This window comes from Rhinatrema bivittatum, chromosome 2 (genome assembly GCF_901001135.1).
Source record: "Rhinatrema bivittatum chromosome 2, aRhiBiv1.1, whole genome shotgun sequence".
Taxonomy (NCBI): Eukaryota; Metazoa; Chordata; class Amphibia; order Gymnophiona; family Rhinatrematidae; genus Rhinatrema; species Rhinatrema bivittatum.
The window spans coordinates 742,775,174-742,791,481 of NC_042616.1; the positions used below are offsets into that span (position 1 = coordinate 742,775,174).

General features: G+C 41.9%; 1 protein-coding gene across 1 annotated transcript in view; it reads right to left on the bottom strand.

Annotated features, from left to right (window-relative positions):
* Positions 1-16,308, bottom strand: part of CSMD3 (CUB and Sushi multiple domains 3) — a 3,551,396-nt gene that overhangs the window by 1,290,688 nt on the left and 2,244,400 nt on the right. Inside the window, 1 exon segment of the mRNA XM_029591914.1 lies at positions 15,101-15,257. Within this exon segment, the coding sequence (XP_029447774.1) occupies positions 15,101-15,257 (157 nt within the window).

Below are 16,308 nucleotides of genomic sequence, written 5' to 3' on the forward strand. Positions count from 1 at the left end.
GCACATTTGGTTTGGGGTAGTAACCGCCGTAACAAGCCAGCTACTCCTCGCTTTGTGATTGCGAATCCTTTTTTTCTTCACCCCTGTTGTTGAAGCTATGCAGGATATGCGTGAAGCATCAGTTTTTTTGTTTTTGTTTTATTTTTCCCCCTGCCGTTGTTTGTTGTTTGTTTGTTTGTTAATTTTTTTTCCCCTGCCGTTGAAGCAGAGAGCTATGCTGGAAATGCGTGATGTATCAGTCTTTCTCCCATGCCGATGCAGCAGAGAACCATGCTGGATATGCATGGAAAGTGAAGTATCAGGCACATTTGGTTTGGGGTAGTAACCGCCGTAACAAGCCAGCTACTCCCCGCGTTTTGAGTGCGAACCCTTTTTCTTCTCCCTTGCCGTTGTAGCAGAGAGCTCTGCTGGATGTGTGAAGTATCAGTTATTCTTCTCCCCTGTCATTGAAGCAGAGAGCTATGCCCATGGTGTTGATAAGGAATCCTCAATACTACAACAAGCTTTTCCTAAAGAGGTATTTGATACCCAACTGGTGGAATATCAGAAGTAGTTTGATGTGTTTACAACTGAAACTAGAAAAATCAAACTAAATAAATTTTACAGGAATTAGAAAGATTATAATAAAGGTTTTGTGTACCCCTGGATGCAGAAAAATAGGAAGGGTGGACAGAAATTAAGGGGTGGGTTTTCAGCATCAGACAGTTCATCTGATGAGGAGAAAACCACCAACTCATACAATATGATTGCCCCTAAGACAGTGTCAGTGGATGAGATCTGTTTGAGATGTGGTTTGGGGTATCTTTGGGGATTGGAGTAATAGTGATTGAATCATTGGATTAGAAGAGTATTTTCTAGTGGGTGGGGCATGCCTTTGGATTGGTTGCACTGTGTATTTAATACGATGGTAGGAGGAACCGTTGACGTTTAGGAACGTGTGCATAGTTGTTGCAGTATTAGAGGATGGTTTTAACAGGCTGGTGGTATATGTGGATACACTGGAAGAGAAAAATGTGCTTTTTGATAGCTTTTTGAGTCTTGTATAAGTGATGATAGTGTAAGGTTGTTATATGTATTTACAGGTGCACATGAATCACTGAATTGTTATTGTGAAGCGACGGTGGATTGAAACCCAACAGGAGCAAGTGTTTAGAATATTGATACTGTGTTCAATGGCATGTATGTGTAAGTTTTCTTGTTTTTTTTTTTTTTATTTGGGGCTTTTGAGATACGTATTTGTGAAGTACATCCATGTGTTTTATACATAAAGAGGGGATATATGAAAGTGATTACCGATAGGAGTTGAATATAATATTTTGTATTATTTAGAGCAGCTAGACTGAAGTGTTTCCTATGAAAAAGCCTGATCAGGTGAAACAAGGGACATTGTTGGGATGTCTATGATGTGGAATTGATGAATAATGGGATGTTTATGAAGTGGAATAAACCGTGATGCCCATGGTGTTGAACAGTCAAGTAATGGGACGTTATTGGATATGAAGACATTGAAGACATAGAAGATGTCTACTCTCCTTGATTGATTTATGGTGGTTTTAATTTAAGGCCTATTTTATTATTGTTTGAATGTGTATATGAGGATATGATTGATGATATATGATATGCATGTTTATAGGGGTATGATATCTGAGTGATAATTTGTACTATATTTAATATTGGAAGAATGTCTTATTTAATGTGTACCTGTTAATATGTAAAATCATGTGTTTGTACTGTGTGCATTCTTACACATTTCTAAAAAAAAAGTTTTCTTTGATATATGGATTTGATATCTCAATAAATTATATTTAAATGTGTATAAGGAAATTTGATGTAATTTGATTTACCCTCTAGACTTATAGTTCTGTTTATACCTTTAGAGGGTGGTGGGCATTTTCCACTTTTTACCTGATATGGAAATATTAGGCTGGTCAAATTGTTCAGTGTCCGACTGATATCCCAAAAGTGGAGTCCAGGCCACAGAATACACCAGCAATGTCATCAGAATGAAGCATGAACGCTTTCAGACATCAGAATGTATGAGGATCTGCTCTACTTCACATGCATTCTGGCCTCTCTATGCATCTTATGCATTTCTTTTCATATGTGTTCCATTTCTACATGAATAGTCCTGCATCCATTTGTGACACTGGACTCTACACGTTCTTGCCTGGTGATGAATTCTGCCATCACATCCATGGAGAAGAATGGTGCTTGTATCAGTGGAACATCTTCAGACCTACCACTGGCCACATTGTCACCAGGAGACCCATGACCCATACAGATGAAAGATGTGATGGGCATATCCGACATTCCTGGCAAGGATATGTCTGGCCATGTGAGGTAGAACTCTGCAAACTCACTTTCCTCTTGTGTGGCAGCTGGTAGCTTGCTAAACAGCTACAGACTTCTGGGTTCTTTGTATATCTTCACTTTCTTTTGCTGTGACACGCCCCTTTGCTGCAGGTACAACAGTGGCAGGCCCCTGTACCTCAAGTGCACCTCCTTTGATAGCAACTGTATCTGTGCTCTCAGCATGTACACTTGTGAAAAAGTCCTGCTGCAGAGATGCCCGAACAAGTTCTTCAGTCTGGGTCAGGTCCACATTGCATGGTGTCACCCCCAGTTGTGCTCTCAACCTCAGGCACACCCTTCTCCTCCTGCCCAATCTCCCCTTCCTGGCTATACACACTGCTCAGTCGCCACACTCCTCCTATCCAGTTTGTCACCACTCGCCTGCCTGTCACGCTCATCCTCACCTTCTGTCACAGTCCATTCTCACAATAGCTACAAGCACTCATGCCACTCTTTCAGTAAACTAAAGCAGGTAAAAGAACAGAGAGACAATTACAAACAAGAAGATGCACTCCAAAGTGCCAGTCACAGACAAAAGACAAAATGATGGGATAACAGCAAGGAAAAAACAAGGAGCACAAATTAGTACCACCAACTCTAACCACCATTAACTCCAACCAACTCCTAACAACACCAACACATGGCCCTGGAAGGAGCAGCTTTTTAGCTGGAAAGGAAGAGTGTCCCAAAAACATTGATGTGTATGCACCCCAATTACACATCCATTAAGCACATCTTATTTTAAGCAACCAATAAGAATTTCTGCTGCATTTCCTACGCTCAACAGCATCTGCCATTTTAGCTCCCATGTGATCAGAGTCAGATCATGAAGCTGTTAGACATTGCTCTACCCATCTTCAGTCCCACTCCTGGACCACTAACTTCTTTTCTGTCTTATGAAAGGGAAAGGCTTTCGTCCTGAGGCTCAGTTGCAGGTCTCCACAAGCTATTATTAATAGGGATGTGAATCGTTTATCTGACGATTGAAAATATCGGACGATATTTTCAATCTCGTCAGATATCGGGGGTCCCCAATAGCAATAGGAAATCCCACGATTATTTTTGTGGGTTCTTCTCTTATTGTTATGGGGGGGCGGGAAGAAAGGGCACTTAAAAGTAACACAAAAACACAGCCCAACCCTTTAAAATTAGTTCTTTAATATCCCCCCACCCTCCAAACCCCTCCAAAATCCCTCAGTGGGGGTCCTGGGAGCATTCTCCCGCTCTCGGGCCGTCAGCTGCCAGTAAACAAAATGGCTGGCGCCATTTTTAAAGATAGCACCAGCCTTCTATTGCTCCTACCATGTGACAAGGGCCGGCCAATGGCACGGATACCCTGTCACATGCTAAGGGCATAGGGCCATCGGCTCCATTTTGTTTACTGGCAGCCGACGGCCCGAGAGCGGGAGAACACTCCCGGGACTCCCACTGGACCACCAGGTACTTAAAAATTGGGGGGGGGGGTGTTGGAGGGGTCCGGAGGGTGGGGGGATACTAAAGAACTAATTTTAAAGGGTTGGGCTGTGTTTTTGGGCTATCAGCTTGGTGCAGCCGATTAAAAAAAAAAAAACGATTGGACCACGGGAAAAATAATTTCCTGGTGGTCCACAAATCCGAAACCGGAACCGATTCTGGTTCCGATTCACATCTCTAATTATTAATGCTGGTTTCTGCGCGGGTTTCTACATATGGCCTTACACATGTGCATGTGTGGTGAATTTGGTTAGCACAGATTGTCTGCATGTATCTCATCTGCATACCCTTCCTTTATTACATCCCATGTAGCTGCTGTTTTTTGCTGCACATGCTCAAAGAAATACCGTACATGCTGAAAAATAGCGTCAATTTCAGTGAGGATCTTATTACACTGGCCCAGTAGTTTGTAGGTAACTAGAAATGTTTCAGATTTAGCAAGGAGATTTAACAGTGGGGGAAGATGTCAGCTGAAAAAAAGAAGAAGAGCAAAGGAAGGATAAATAGGACAATTTGTTGCTGTCCCCTAAGAAATACAAAATTTCGAGTTAGTCCTATATCCTGCTTTCTCCTTCTTTGGTTTCCCACCGCAGCTGCTTTGCTGCAAAGTAAAACCTTGCAATTGAAGGGAGCTGTTTTCAAACAGTCTGCCTAGGTGCAAAGCCCCAGTGTACCTTGTACTCATTTTCAAAGGCAAAGCACAATGCACTTTACTTTTGACACTGGCCACAGGTAAAAAGTACCAGCAGACCTTTTCTTCTTTTGTGGGTAAAGTTGCCATGGAAATAGCATATGTAAATTACAATTGACTTGCTTTTTAAATTTATATTTCGCCTTTTGTGACTGGTCAGTCACTTAAGCAGATTACATTCAGGCACCATAGGTATATCTCTGATTCCAGGGGGCTTACAATCTAAAAGGGTCATTTGCTAGGCCACGGTGTTTTTCCCAGAGCAGAAAATACCATGCGATTTGCTAAACTGTAGTACTCTGTACTGCAGCTTACTGAATCCCATGGCATTTTCCCCGGTGGTAAAATGGCCCCAGGGGAGATTACACAATGCTGACCCCACAGACATCAGATGATAGAAGCAAAAGTATAAAAGTGGCTGGGGAGCATCATATTGAAAGGGATGGCGCAAAGCCTGGAGCCTAAGGGGTGCTCCTGGTCCCCCCAGGCCATTAGAGATTTTAAAAGTTCGGCAAGGGGGAGCTCGGAGGAAGGACTAGGGTGGGAATGGGCTGCGCTAGCTTTGTGGAAGAGGATAAGGTTTGGAGCGGGGATACTTTGTGAAAATGAGCAGAGTTTCAATGAGGTGCCTATGCTGCAAGTTTTTAATGTTTTTTTTTTTTTTTTTTAATTTTTCATTTACACCATTGGGCCACCTCAGGGGCAGTGGGGGGTAGGACAGAGGGTAATACCAAACCTCCTGTTTTTTTTTTATCCACTGGTGAGAGTAGCCATGAGAGCTGATCTGCCTTTTTAACAAGATGGCCCTGGGAGCATCGGAATGCGAGATAGCTAATAATGTTGCTTGCTAATTTGGAGTCAAGTCACGTTACTTATTATCCATGAGCTTGCTTGTAATGAGCTTGCTTTGCATGCATTGCTATTCTTTTGTTGTCAGGGGGAGGATAACACATACTATTTGAAATATTGCATGCTCTCACTGTGTTAGGCCATGCACTGTGAAGTAAATATCCACCCCTCTATGTACGTAGCTGAGGTAAAGAAGGGTGAAGTGACTTGCCCAATGTTACAAGAAGCATCGGCAGGATTTGATCCCTGGCTTCTTTGGTTTGCAGCCTCCTGCTCTGTTATTTTCTAATACTCCATAGAACTCAGACAAGTGCTACTCTGATCTCCCCCTTCCCCGCTATCCAAACCACCCCATTGTTATTACACCCCCCCCCCCAATAACTTCCCTGTGTTGCCGGGGAAGTAGCAGCTCACAAGCTGCTCAAGATGGAATTATTTTATTGGACGTATAGGGTAGGAGCAAAATTAATCCAGCAAGAATTAAAAACACAAATACCTTCAACAATCTTATACCAACTAAACTTTCATAATAAGACAGTAGTCCCCCCCCCCGCCCCCTTTTACCTGTACACACAGCTCTCCATATGCTATTTCACTCATCAATATTTATTATGCAACAATTTATGCCAGAGGGTTAGCCGTAGAAACCAACCCATCCTTTGACAGTTCTTTCTTATATATATTTAAAGTTTTTATTAACCAGAACATATTAGTCAAAGTGCATCACACACATATCACAGGTATTGATGAGACAAAAGAAGTATGGTACAGTGTCTTAGCTCAGATATATGCTCTGCTATCTTGACAGTTCTTTTCTGACCAAGGTGGCAGAGCTGTCAAAATCTTGCCTCTTTCACCGACCTGAAATCTGATCCTTGATTGTTTAATATCTTTGATTTTTGGCAATTGCTGCTCCAGTCCATAAAAGAGCTGGAATCACTTTCATGCATGAATCTTAGCATTGTGGGCAGGCTAGGACTGTACTGCTAGCCAGAGCCAAACCTTACCCGTAATCCATCACAGCGAACGCTTTCTCAGGTTAGTTCCTTCCTTCTGTGTGTCTCAGACATAGCCATCCTCTCACCATAGCCCACAGTAACACAACACCTAGAAATAGAGGCCAGTGGTGGGCCAGTGACCACTTAAATAGCCCTGGTCTGAAGTCCACCCTCCCAGCCTTCTCACCCGGCCTTTCAGTTCTCACTGGACTTTGCCATTTTGCCACCCTGGCACCCCAGGCTCGCTTTATTGCTGCTGCCTACCCTACAGCTGCTTTTCAGTGGAGGGGCTGCTACTGGGAGGGGGGAGGGACAGGATCACCAACCGAGCTGTGGCCTTTCTGCCTTGATACGGGATGTCTCAGCATCTAACTGACTTCAGAAATGTCATTTCTCTATCCAGCTATGAAAGCAGGTGACATGGAGCTCTAAGCACTCTGAGCTGATTGAGTGAGAGTAAATTTCAGACCGTCACTTTACTCAGGTAAATTGCTGTTTAACTGGGTAAATAACTTTGAATATTGCCTTCCACAGACACAGGCTTATCGTTTGTAAGAAGTCTAATTCCTAGGATAATCAACTTTGTAAATTGCATTGCATACAAGCTGACCGCACTAATGATTAATTTTCCTTTACTTCCCCAATTAGTATGTTTCCAAGTACAGCACTAAGGACTGCAATTTACAACCTATTCTACATATGCTTCTAATTCCAGTGTTAACAATGTTAATAATGGGCTGCAAATCCCATCATCATCGTGCTAGCACTGGTACTATTCTGCTACAAATGAGCTAAATTGCTGTGTTAAAAAAAAGCTAAAAAGGTGTTTTCCATGCCTATAATTACTGCACTTCCAAAAACTGTCACTGCTGCTGCATAATCTCTGTCAGTGCTGCAATGGAGGGAGAAGTGATGCCATTGCCAGATTTAGTCACAAGCAAACTAAGCTACAGTTTAGGGTCTCATAACACAGCAAAATTAAAATATTAAACAAAGCTAGTAAAGTAGAAAAATGTAAAACACCCTCTAAGAAACTCTAGTTGGGCAAAGCACCCAAATACCCCTTCATATCCCCTCAAAAGACTTAAAAAAATGTTGTGGGTCTATTGGTCTGAGAAGCCTCTATACCAGGGGTGGGCAAGTCCGGTCCTCGAGGGCTGCAAACCAGTCGGGTTTTCAGGATACCCCTAATGAATATGCATGAAGTAGATTTGCATACAACTGAGGCAGTGTGTATGCAGGTCTCTCTCATGCATATTCATTAAGGATATCCTGAAAACCCGACTGGTTTGCGGCCCTCGAGGACCGGAATTGCCCACCCCTACTCTATACCCTCCCTCAATCCTGGATTCAGCCAATATATTGAGCCTCTCTAGGCCCTTTCTCATGCACACCCTCCCTCTCCCTCTCCTTTCCACAACCGCAACCTGAACACATCTGTAGCAACTGGCACCCCTTAAATACCCTATGGTACTGGGAGTGGGGTACAATTATAGTGCTCCCAGCATTATCCAGCGTATGATGCTCAGAAATTGTCACCAGCCGTCCCTGAAACTGGTGCCATTTTGACATCATTTTGGCACCAGTCACAAGACTCAGCACCATTTTTAAATAGTTGCATCAAGCAGGAGTGAAGATTGCTCCTACCCATTTCTTCTGCCAAGATGCCTTCAAAAGGGATAAGTGGGGGGCTAGGGATGGATGGCTGGAAGGGACTAGGGAGGCCCTAGCTGGGCTTGGCTCAGTCCAACTGGGCAGTCTCAGACCTTGGTATCTTAGTGAGAGTTGGAGTCAGAGGGGCCCAGAGTAGCCCCAGGAAGCCCTGGAAAGTCCTAGGAAGTGGTGGTAGGAGCCCAGGCAGACCCCATTTTGGTTTGCATTTTGTTTATTTTTTTAAATGTTTATTTTGTTTCAGCAAATGAACCAATCCAAAATATGCATTAAAACAATGCAAGAAAATGACACCCCTCTCCCCATCAAAATAAAAAAAATTAAGCGAATTGAAAAACATGTAGTCTGCACATCAGTAGCCCACAATACTCTGCTTCAACTGCCTGAAGATTTCCCCTGCTGTCAGGTGGGAAGAGCCTGAAAAATCTACTTGGGGCTTCTGCAATTTTACCAGGTTAAGAGAGTCCAAGCTGCTACTGCATCAACTGCCAGGAGCTGCCTTCAGCTACTGGGTGCTCATTAATGGGCTAAAAAATCTCTTTGTTGCAGGATGCGGGGAAGAGAAAAGATGAGAGGATGTGGGAGGTGAGAAGCTGGAGGAATGGAAGGAGGAATGTGGCCAGTGCAGAAGATTGTGGGAGTAAGGGAAGAAGCATCGATGAAGATGGAAATAGAGAAGCTGGAAGGAGGCTGTCAAAGTGCTAACTGGAAGCATAGGTGGAAATGAATCCCTCACACCACCACAAATCAAAAGTAAAATAAAAATCTAGCTTGGGACAGGGGTGACCTTCTCCTCCCCACTGAAAATAAAAGTAGTACCACTGCAGTGCCAGGGGAAGTCTTCTCTGTGAATTTTCTCATGTTAGTTCTTGTCTTTGAATAATTCTTATGTTTGGTCTAACAAAAGGTATTAAGATTTGTAAAGAATCTGGATTTATAAGGGGGTAGTGTGGGCCATATGTTGCTACAGTACCAAAACCTCATTAGTGTCAGTCAAAAACCTTCAGCTTTGTGCTTCCTTCCCTTGTACTCAAAATGATTTAGGCTTTTTTTGGTCATCAAAAATACACCATTGTAATCTGCTGATCTCTGTTCATTATTTACAGGGAAAAAAAAGCTCGGATGTTAAAAAGATGTTTCCTTCTTCTTCTGTAGTTTTCGCTTGCTGGAATATTTCAGTAACATCAAATGCCTTAAAAGCCTCCATGCAGCACATTCCATTCTGATGTCTACTAGAAACATGTATGAACAAGATCCTTTTTTGATGAAACATATGGTAATCGATATTTTATAGAACCAATATATTGTTCATCAATCAAGTTTCTTTGGTTTCAAAGGAACTATTGCTTTGCTGCTACTAAAAGAGAACAGAGACTCCCAGGATGGACTTTTCAGTGTAAAGTACCTAACAATTTGCTTGTTTACAAAACCTATTGCTTGCCAGTGCGATACATTCAACTAGCTGAACAATAAGCCATATTGATTTTGAGGAACTCTCTTTTAAAGAAAAGCCAAGATCTTTGCTAGGATTTCTAATACATTTCTTCTTAGAGGATGTTGTTGTACTGTTATTTCTGATGTTTTATAATATTCCATTATTGAAATCCACTGAGAATGATCTATTTATTACTGGCAAAAATCTAAGAATTTATAAACAAATAATTACAGATCTATTTTCCGCTCTTTAGTGTGCTTATTTCTACTAATAAACACTGTGAACAACAAATAAAGAAGTAAGCTAACCACAAATACCAATATAGAGAGAAACAAATGATTGTATACATTGTAAGGAAAATGCAGGAGACAAATTGAATTTGACACTGTGTAATACTTCATAGGAGATTTAAAAAAAATAATCAAAATTTGAAATGCACAAATCAATCATCTGGCAATTTCTCAACCAGACATAATACAATGCATAACATATCTGTGTGATAAAAGTATGTGTTCATGAATTTGGTGGAACCCAGAAATACAATGTCCATGTGAACAGAGGTTTGTTTTTTTTAACATTGTATTTCTTGCACTTTCCCCCATGTCAATTTTTTGATAGCCTGTCCTTGCAGTTAAGTATTAGACAGGGAAAAACAAAACTCATGGTTTGTACAAGATTGGTTGAACTTAAAAGATGCTTTCAACTGGGAAATGTGAGGCACCAATGGTGGACCATTGTATAGATGGTGGTCAGGCATTTCAGGAAATGCGATGGACAATAAATTCCTTTGGATTGACAAGGAGGTAATAGGTTGCAACAATTGTTGCAATGGGAGCAAGAGAAGATTTTCAAACTATGGACAATATAACCATTTGTATTAAACTGAGGCATTGAATGGGGTGTCTGTTTTTAAAATGGACATTTTTAGTGGGAATGTATCATTAGTTTTATTTTTCCAACATATGTCATGTGACACAATAAAGTGACTGAAATTGGAATTTGAATATTGTGATGGTTTTGATTATCCTACAATGATTGGATGAAATACCAGTCTAATGAACTATTTGTGTTTCTCCTTATCAGTTGTTGTGTTATAATGGAAGCTTGAGCCCTTGAAGTAAAGAAGGTGAAGGCAACAGTTGTTGAAATGTCAAGCCCCTGATGCAGAGCGTACCTGCTATGAAACATGATATGTTGTGCACGTAATATATGCGCGTAATATATGCACGTAACCCTTTAAAAACTCTCCTGCGCGCAAGCCCCGGGATGCGCGTATGTCCCAGGGCTTTGAAAAAGTGGCTGGAAGGGGGCGGGGTCGTGGGCATTGCGCAGGTCCGGGGGTGGGACCGAAGCTTCCGGCACAGCGGCTGTGCTGGGGGATGGCGCGCCGGCAGCTGGCCGGCGTGCACAAGTTACGCCTGCCAGAGGCAGGCGTAACTATTCACAAGAAGGTAGGGGGGATTTAGATAGGGCTGGGGGGTGTGTTAGATAGGGGAAGGGAGGGGAAGGTGGGGGGAGCGGAAGGAAAGTTCCCTCCAAGGTCACTCTGATTTCAGAGCGGCCTCGGAGGGAATGGGGAAAGCCATCGGGGCTTCCCTAGGGCTCGGCACGTGCAAGGTGCACAAGTGTGCACCTCCTTGCGCGCGCTGACCCCGGATTTTATAACATGCATGCAGCAGCACATACATGTTATAAACTCGGGTGTACATTTGTGCACGCTGGGTAGTGCGCACAAATATACCCTACGCGTGCCGTTTCGAAAATCAACCCCATTATGTGACAAGGGAAGTAATTGCTTTTATGTGCATGAAACAAGTAATGAAAAGTATTATATTTATTCAGCAAGAAGTTTGTCTGACTAATAGAAGTTTTGGAGCTGGTGGTACAATAGCCCTTATATATTAAATCTTTTATTCCTGCGTATCATTGAAGAAATTTAAATTACCTTTAAATGCTATTTTGATATATTATAGGGATGTGAATCGTGTCCTCGATCGTCTTAACGATCGATTTCGGCTGGGAGGGGGAGGGAATCGTATTGTTGCCGTTTGGGGGGGTAAAATATCGTGAAAAATCGTTAAAAATTGTTAAAAATCGAAAAATCGAAAAACCGGCACATTAAAACCCCCTAAAACCCACCCCCGACCCTTTAAATTAAATCCCCCACCCTCCCGAACCCCCCCCCCCCAAAAACTTAAATAACCTGCGGGTCCAGCAGCGGTCCGGAACGGCAGCAGTCCGGAACGGGCTCCTGCTCCTGAATCTTGTCGTCTTCAGCCGGTGCCATTTTCCAAAATGGCGCCGAAAAATGGCGGCGGCCATAGACGAAAAAGATTGGACGGCAGGAGGTCCTTCCGGACCCCCGCTGGACTTTTGGCAAGTCTCGTGGGGGTCAGGAGGCCCCCCACAAGCTGGCCAAAAGTTCCTGGAGGTCCAGCGGGGGTCAGGGAGCAATTTCCCGCCGCGAATCGTTTTCGTACGGAAAATGGCGCCGGCAGGAGATCGACTGCAGGAGGTCGTTCAGCGAGGCGCCGGAACCCTCGCTGAACGACCTCCTGCAGTCGATCTCCTGCCGGCGCCATTTTCCGTACGAAAACGATTCGCGGCGGGAAATCGCTCCCTGACCCCCGCTGGACCTCCAGGAACTTTTGGCCAGCTTGTGGGGGGCCTCCTGACCCCCACGAGACTTGCCAAAAGTCCAGCGGGGGTCCGGAAGGACCTCCTGCCGTCCAATCTTTTTCGTCTATGGCCGCCGCCATTTTTCGGCGCCATTTTGGAAAATGGCGCCGGCTGAAGACGACAAGATTCAGGAGCAGGAGCCCGTTCCGGACCGCTGCCGTTCCGGACCGCCGCTGGACCCGCAGGTTATTTAAGTTATTGGGGGGGGGGGTTCGGGAGGGTGGGGGATTTAATTTAAAGGGTCGGGGGTGGGTTTTAGGGGGTTTTAGTGTGCCGGCTCACGATTCTAACGATTTATAACGATAAATCGTTAGAATCTGTATTGTATTGTGTTCCATAACGGTTTAAGACGATATTAAAATTATCGGACGATAATTTTAATCGTCCTAAAACGATTCACATCCCTATTATATAATAGATACACAGAAACTGTATGGTTATATATATATATATACTATTCCAATATAGTAGGGGTAGCCAACTTCAGTCCTTAGGAGCCATAAACAGGGCTGGTTTTCAGGATATCCACAATGAATATGCATGATATAGATTTACATGCATCACCTCCATTGTATGTAAAATCTATTTCTTGCATATTCTTTGTGGATATCCTAAAGATGGTTCATTTTTTTCATTTTTTTCATTCATTTTTTTCATTTTTTTCTTATATCTTCATCCCCTTAAGATGTATCATTTATCTTATTTTTATTTTCCATTTTTTGTTTGAACCCCCCCTCTTTTTCTCACTTGATTGTTTTTCAATTAGGTATAAGCAATCTGATATCCTTCACATTGATCAAATCAAGTCCTGGATAAATGAAGTAAGCATAACCAATATTGACTCCACTGTTTACATTTTCATATATATATGACACAAAGTCACCACCTTCATTCTCCGAGTATCACTTAGTAATCAGTTTTGTAGCAATTTTATTTTTGTCATACATTTATGTTGTCATTTAATTTATTGCATCCATAAGTATATACATATTCTTATACACACATATATGTATTTATTTCGTTTTTATGTCTTTTAAACAGAATTATTTTATGAGACATATTTTAAGTGGATGTATGATTATTGTCAGATTTTTATACATGTAATATGTTTTTATATGTATGTGTTTAATTATTTGTATGTCCATTTTTAGTTGCCCCTGAGGCAGCTCTGTGCAAGGGAGCGAAACTCGGCCAGAGTCGGGCATTTTAATAAAGGGCTTGCTATCATCCGATTCTCCTTGTCGTCACTATCCTAAAACCTGGCCTGTTTGTGGCTCTCGAGTACCAGAGTTGGCCACCCCTGTAATAAAGTAACTCTAAAAGTTGACAACTATATAAATGGGCAAAGGAATAAGAGACAAGAAGGCAAGCAAAAAGAAAAAAATGTAAGTATGCCAGCCTTTCAGACATACAGATATCTAATACCCGGTCTGTGGTGGGTGTTACATTTTAGTCTTTAGTGAGCACATGGGAAATAGCACATGGAGGAATGAATACCAAACAATTCCCCACATGCCTATAAAAGCCTAATTTATGTTTGGCATTCCCTCATTTACCTGTGAGTTCACATTAATTCTATCATGTACAAATATCTTTGGGAACCAGTGTATACTAGGGCCGTATCGCATAGTACTTAGGACTGAAGGTATGGCAAAGTGGTTAGAGCAATGGGCTGTAACGAGGGAATGCAAGATTCAAATCTCTCTTTCTTCCACTGATATTCTTTGTGACCTTTCTTTCCAATTATCTCCTCTACCCAATTTGATCATAAGCTTTTAGAGGTAGGGACTGTTTGTAATTGAATAAATTATTGTAAACCTCCTTGAGCAACATTCAATTGTGCACTAGGTACACAATCTTTAAAGGGCCAGTAGGCCTGTGTGAATTTTGACCATGATCTCCACCCCTAATAAAGTTAAAGTAGGCAGAAAAGAAGAACCCTGTTCTCCCCATCGCTCCCATCATATGAGGGGCAGATACTGCTGGCTCAGCGTGAAACCCCACACCAGTCCTGAACACCCCACCCCTGGCATTAAACCCAGCCCCCTAGACTCTTAACCAAATGGCCTTCCTAAAAGGTCCTCTTCTTCCTTTGCCCCCTCATTCCTACCCCAGAGCAGCAGCAGAAGGATCCAGAAATGTGTGATGCCTAACTGTTCCTCCATCACTGGTGCTATCATTCAAAATGGTGCTGGAAGACCTGAGTCTCCCCTTTGCCCCTCATATGTGTGCAGAGTTTGTGTAGAGGGTGAGGAGGGAGTGGGTTTGAACTGTGTCAAGTAAGGGTATGAGAATGTGTGTGTGTGTATGTATGGGGTATGTGTGCGGGGGAGATGGTTGTAAACTGTGGGTAAGCTGGACTTGAAAGATATCATCTTTATCTATTTTTTTATTTCAAAGCCTTTTTAGCCCTTCCGATTTACAGTCCTTGTCAGGTAAAAACAAAGCAAACAAATTATATAAACACCACGTACTCTAATTAGCCAGAGAATCATAAAACATATTAACCATAGCCAAAGACAAAATCGTCAAATTAAAGCACCTGCGATCCAAGCCCACAAGATCTCATATTTAAAAACTTAAAAAACAGGCAATAATCTTACTGCAAAACAAACCTTAACTCTCAGTCTGCCCAAACACTTGGACAAAAAATAATCCTTCACCTGATAGTTCAGGGTGGTTTTTTTTTTTCTCTGTCAACATTCCACACCCTCTAACTGGCTACCAAAACAAAGCAAATGGGATTATAAAGGAAAATACTGGCCCAATATTTCTGATTTTTGAATGGCCAAGATAGTCCCATTTTCTCACAGTGAGTCAAATTTGGTGACATTCATTAGACAGATTATGTATCATTTTTATAGAAGTCTTTCCAATGTTCAATATGTTAGAAAGAATTAAAAAGGAATCTATCCATTATCAAAATATTTTAAAAAACAAAATATTACTTACTGGTATACACAAGTTGAAAGCCCTCATCAGTTTCTTCTGAATCTGTGTTAAATTCTAGCCAAAGATGGTTTGAAGTGCTGCTTAAAGTCAGGCCCCTCATTGAAGACACCATAAAAGCACCAAGCAGGTGGGCAGCGTTATCTTTCCCATCGTAGATCTATTAATAAACACAATTTTGAAATGCAGGACTTATTTTCTATGGCAAAACAAAAAGTTATGCATCGGTTAGAAAAAAAACAACTCAAGAAACATCGTTGAAGATGAATAATGCAACTTTTCACTGAGGTTTCTCTTGACTTTAAAGAATACTGTACCCAATTTGTATTATGCATTATTTAAAAAAAAACATTTGTAATAAGCAGTAATAGCCTCTACCAATTGCATATTTTGTTTGAAATATTTTTTTTCTGTTTTCTACGCTGTCTCCTAGGCAGAATCAAGACTAAAAGAAAACAAGGCAGCCCATGTTTAACCAGATTTTGTTCATTTCACTTTCACTAACAAGACTGTTCTCTGAGGGGCAGATTTTAAAAGCCCTACGCGAATAAATCAAATCCGGTGCTGTAGGCTCAGACAAGGGAAATGGGTGATGAATTGGGACAGCAGCATTGCAAAATGCTTACCCCTTCAGTAGAAAATGTTATAATCATAAGGAGATGCATATTCAAAAGCATTTAGCTAGATAATTCAAAAGCTTTTCTGATTAAATGACGGTGTGGGCACTTATCCAGCTAGATAGCTGGATAACCTAACTGGTTAATTCTGGAGGAGCCAAAGAGCTGTCCTAAAGTTAGTCAGATAAAATTAGTCAGCCGGGTATATTTATTAGTGCAGTTGCACTATTGAATAGAGCTCCAAATTAACCAAATAAGGTTAGCCAGCTAACTTTGACATAGATTTATCATTTTGCTATATTTATAGCAAAAGTACTGTGTGAGAGAGAGAGAGAGAGAGAGACTCTTTACAAAGCTTCTCACCATTATTCAAGCTTCAACGTTCTAAGAGATCCCTGATCCCCATCATGATTTCCCCTCTAACCCAATTCCTAGGCCTCTCCTTAATCACACTAACCCTCCTCAACTCACAATCCCTGTCTAAAATATCTCACTTGCTCAATGACTACCTACTGGACACCCAACCGGATCTATGCGCTATTACTGAAACATGGTTGAAAAACACAGATACACCCCTAATCAACCAATTACCAA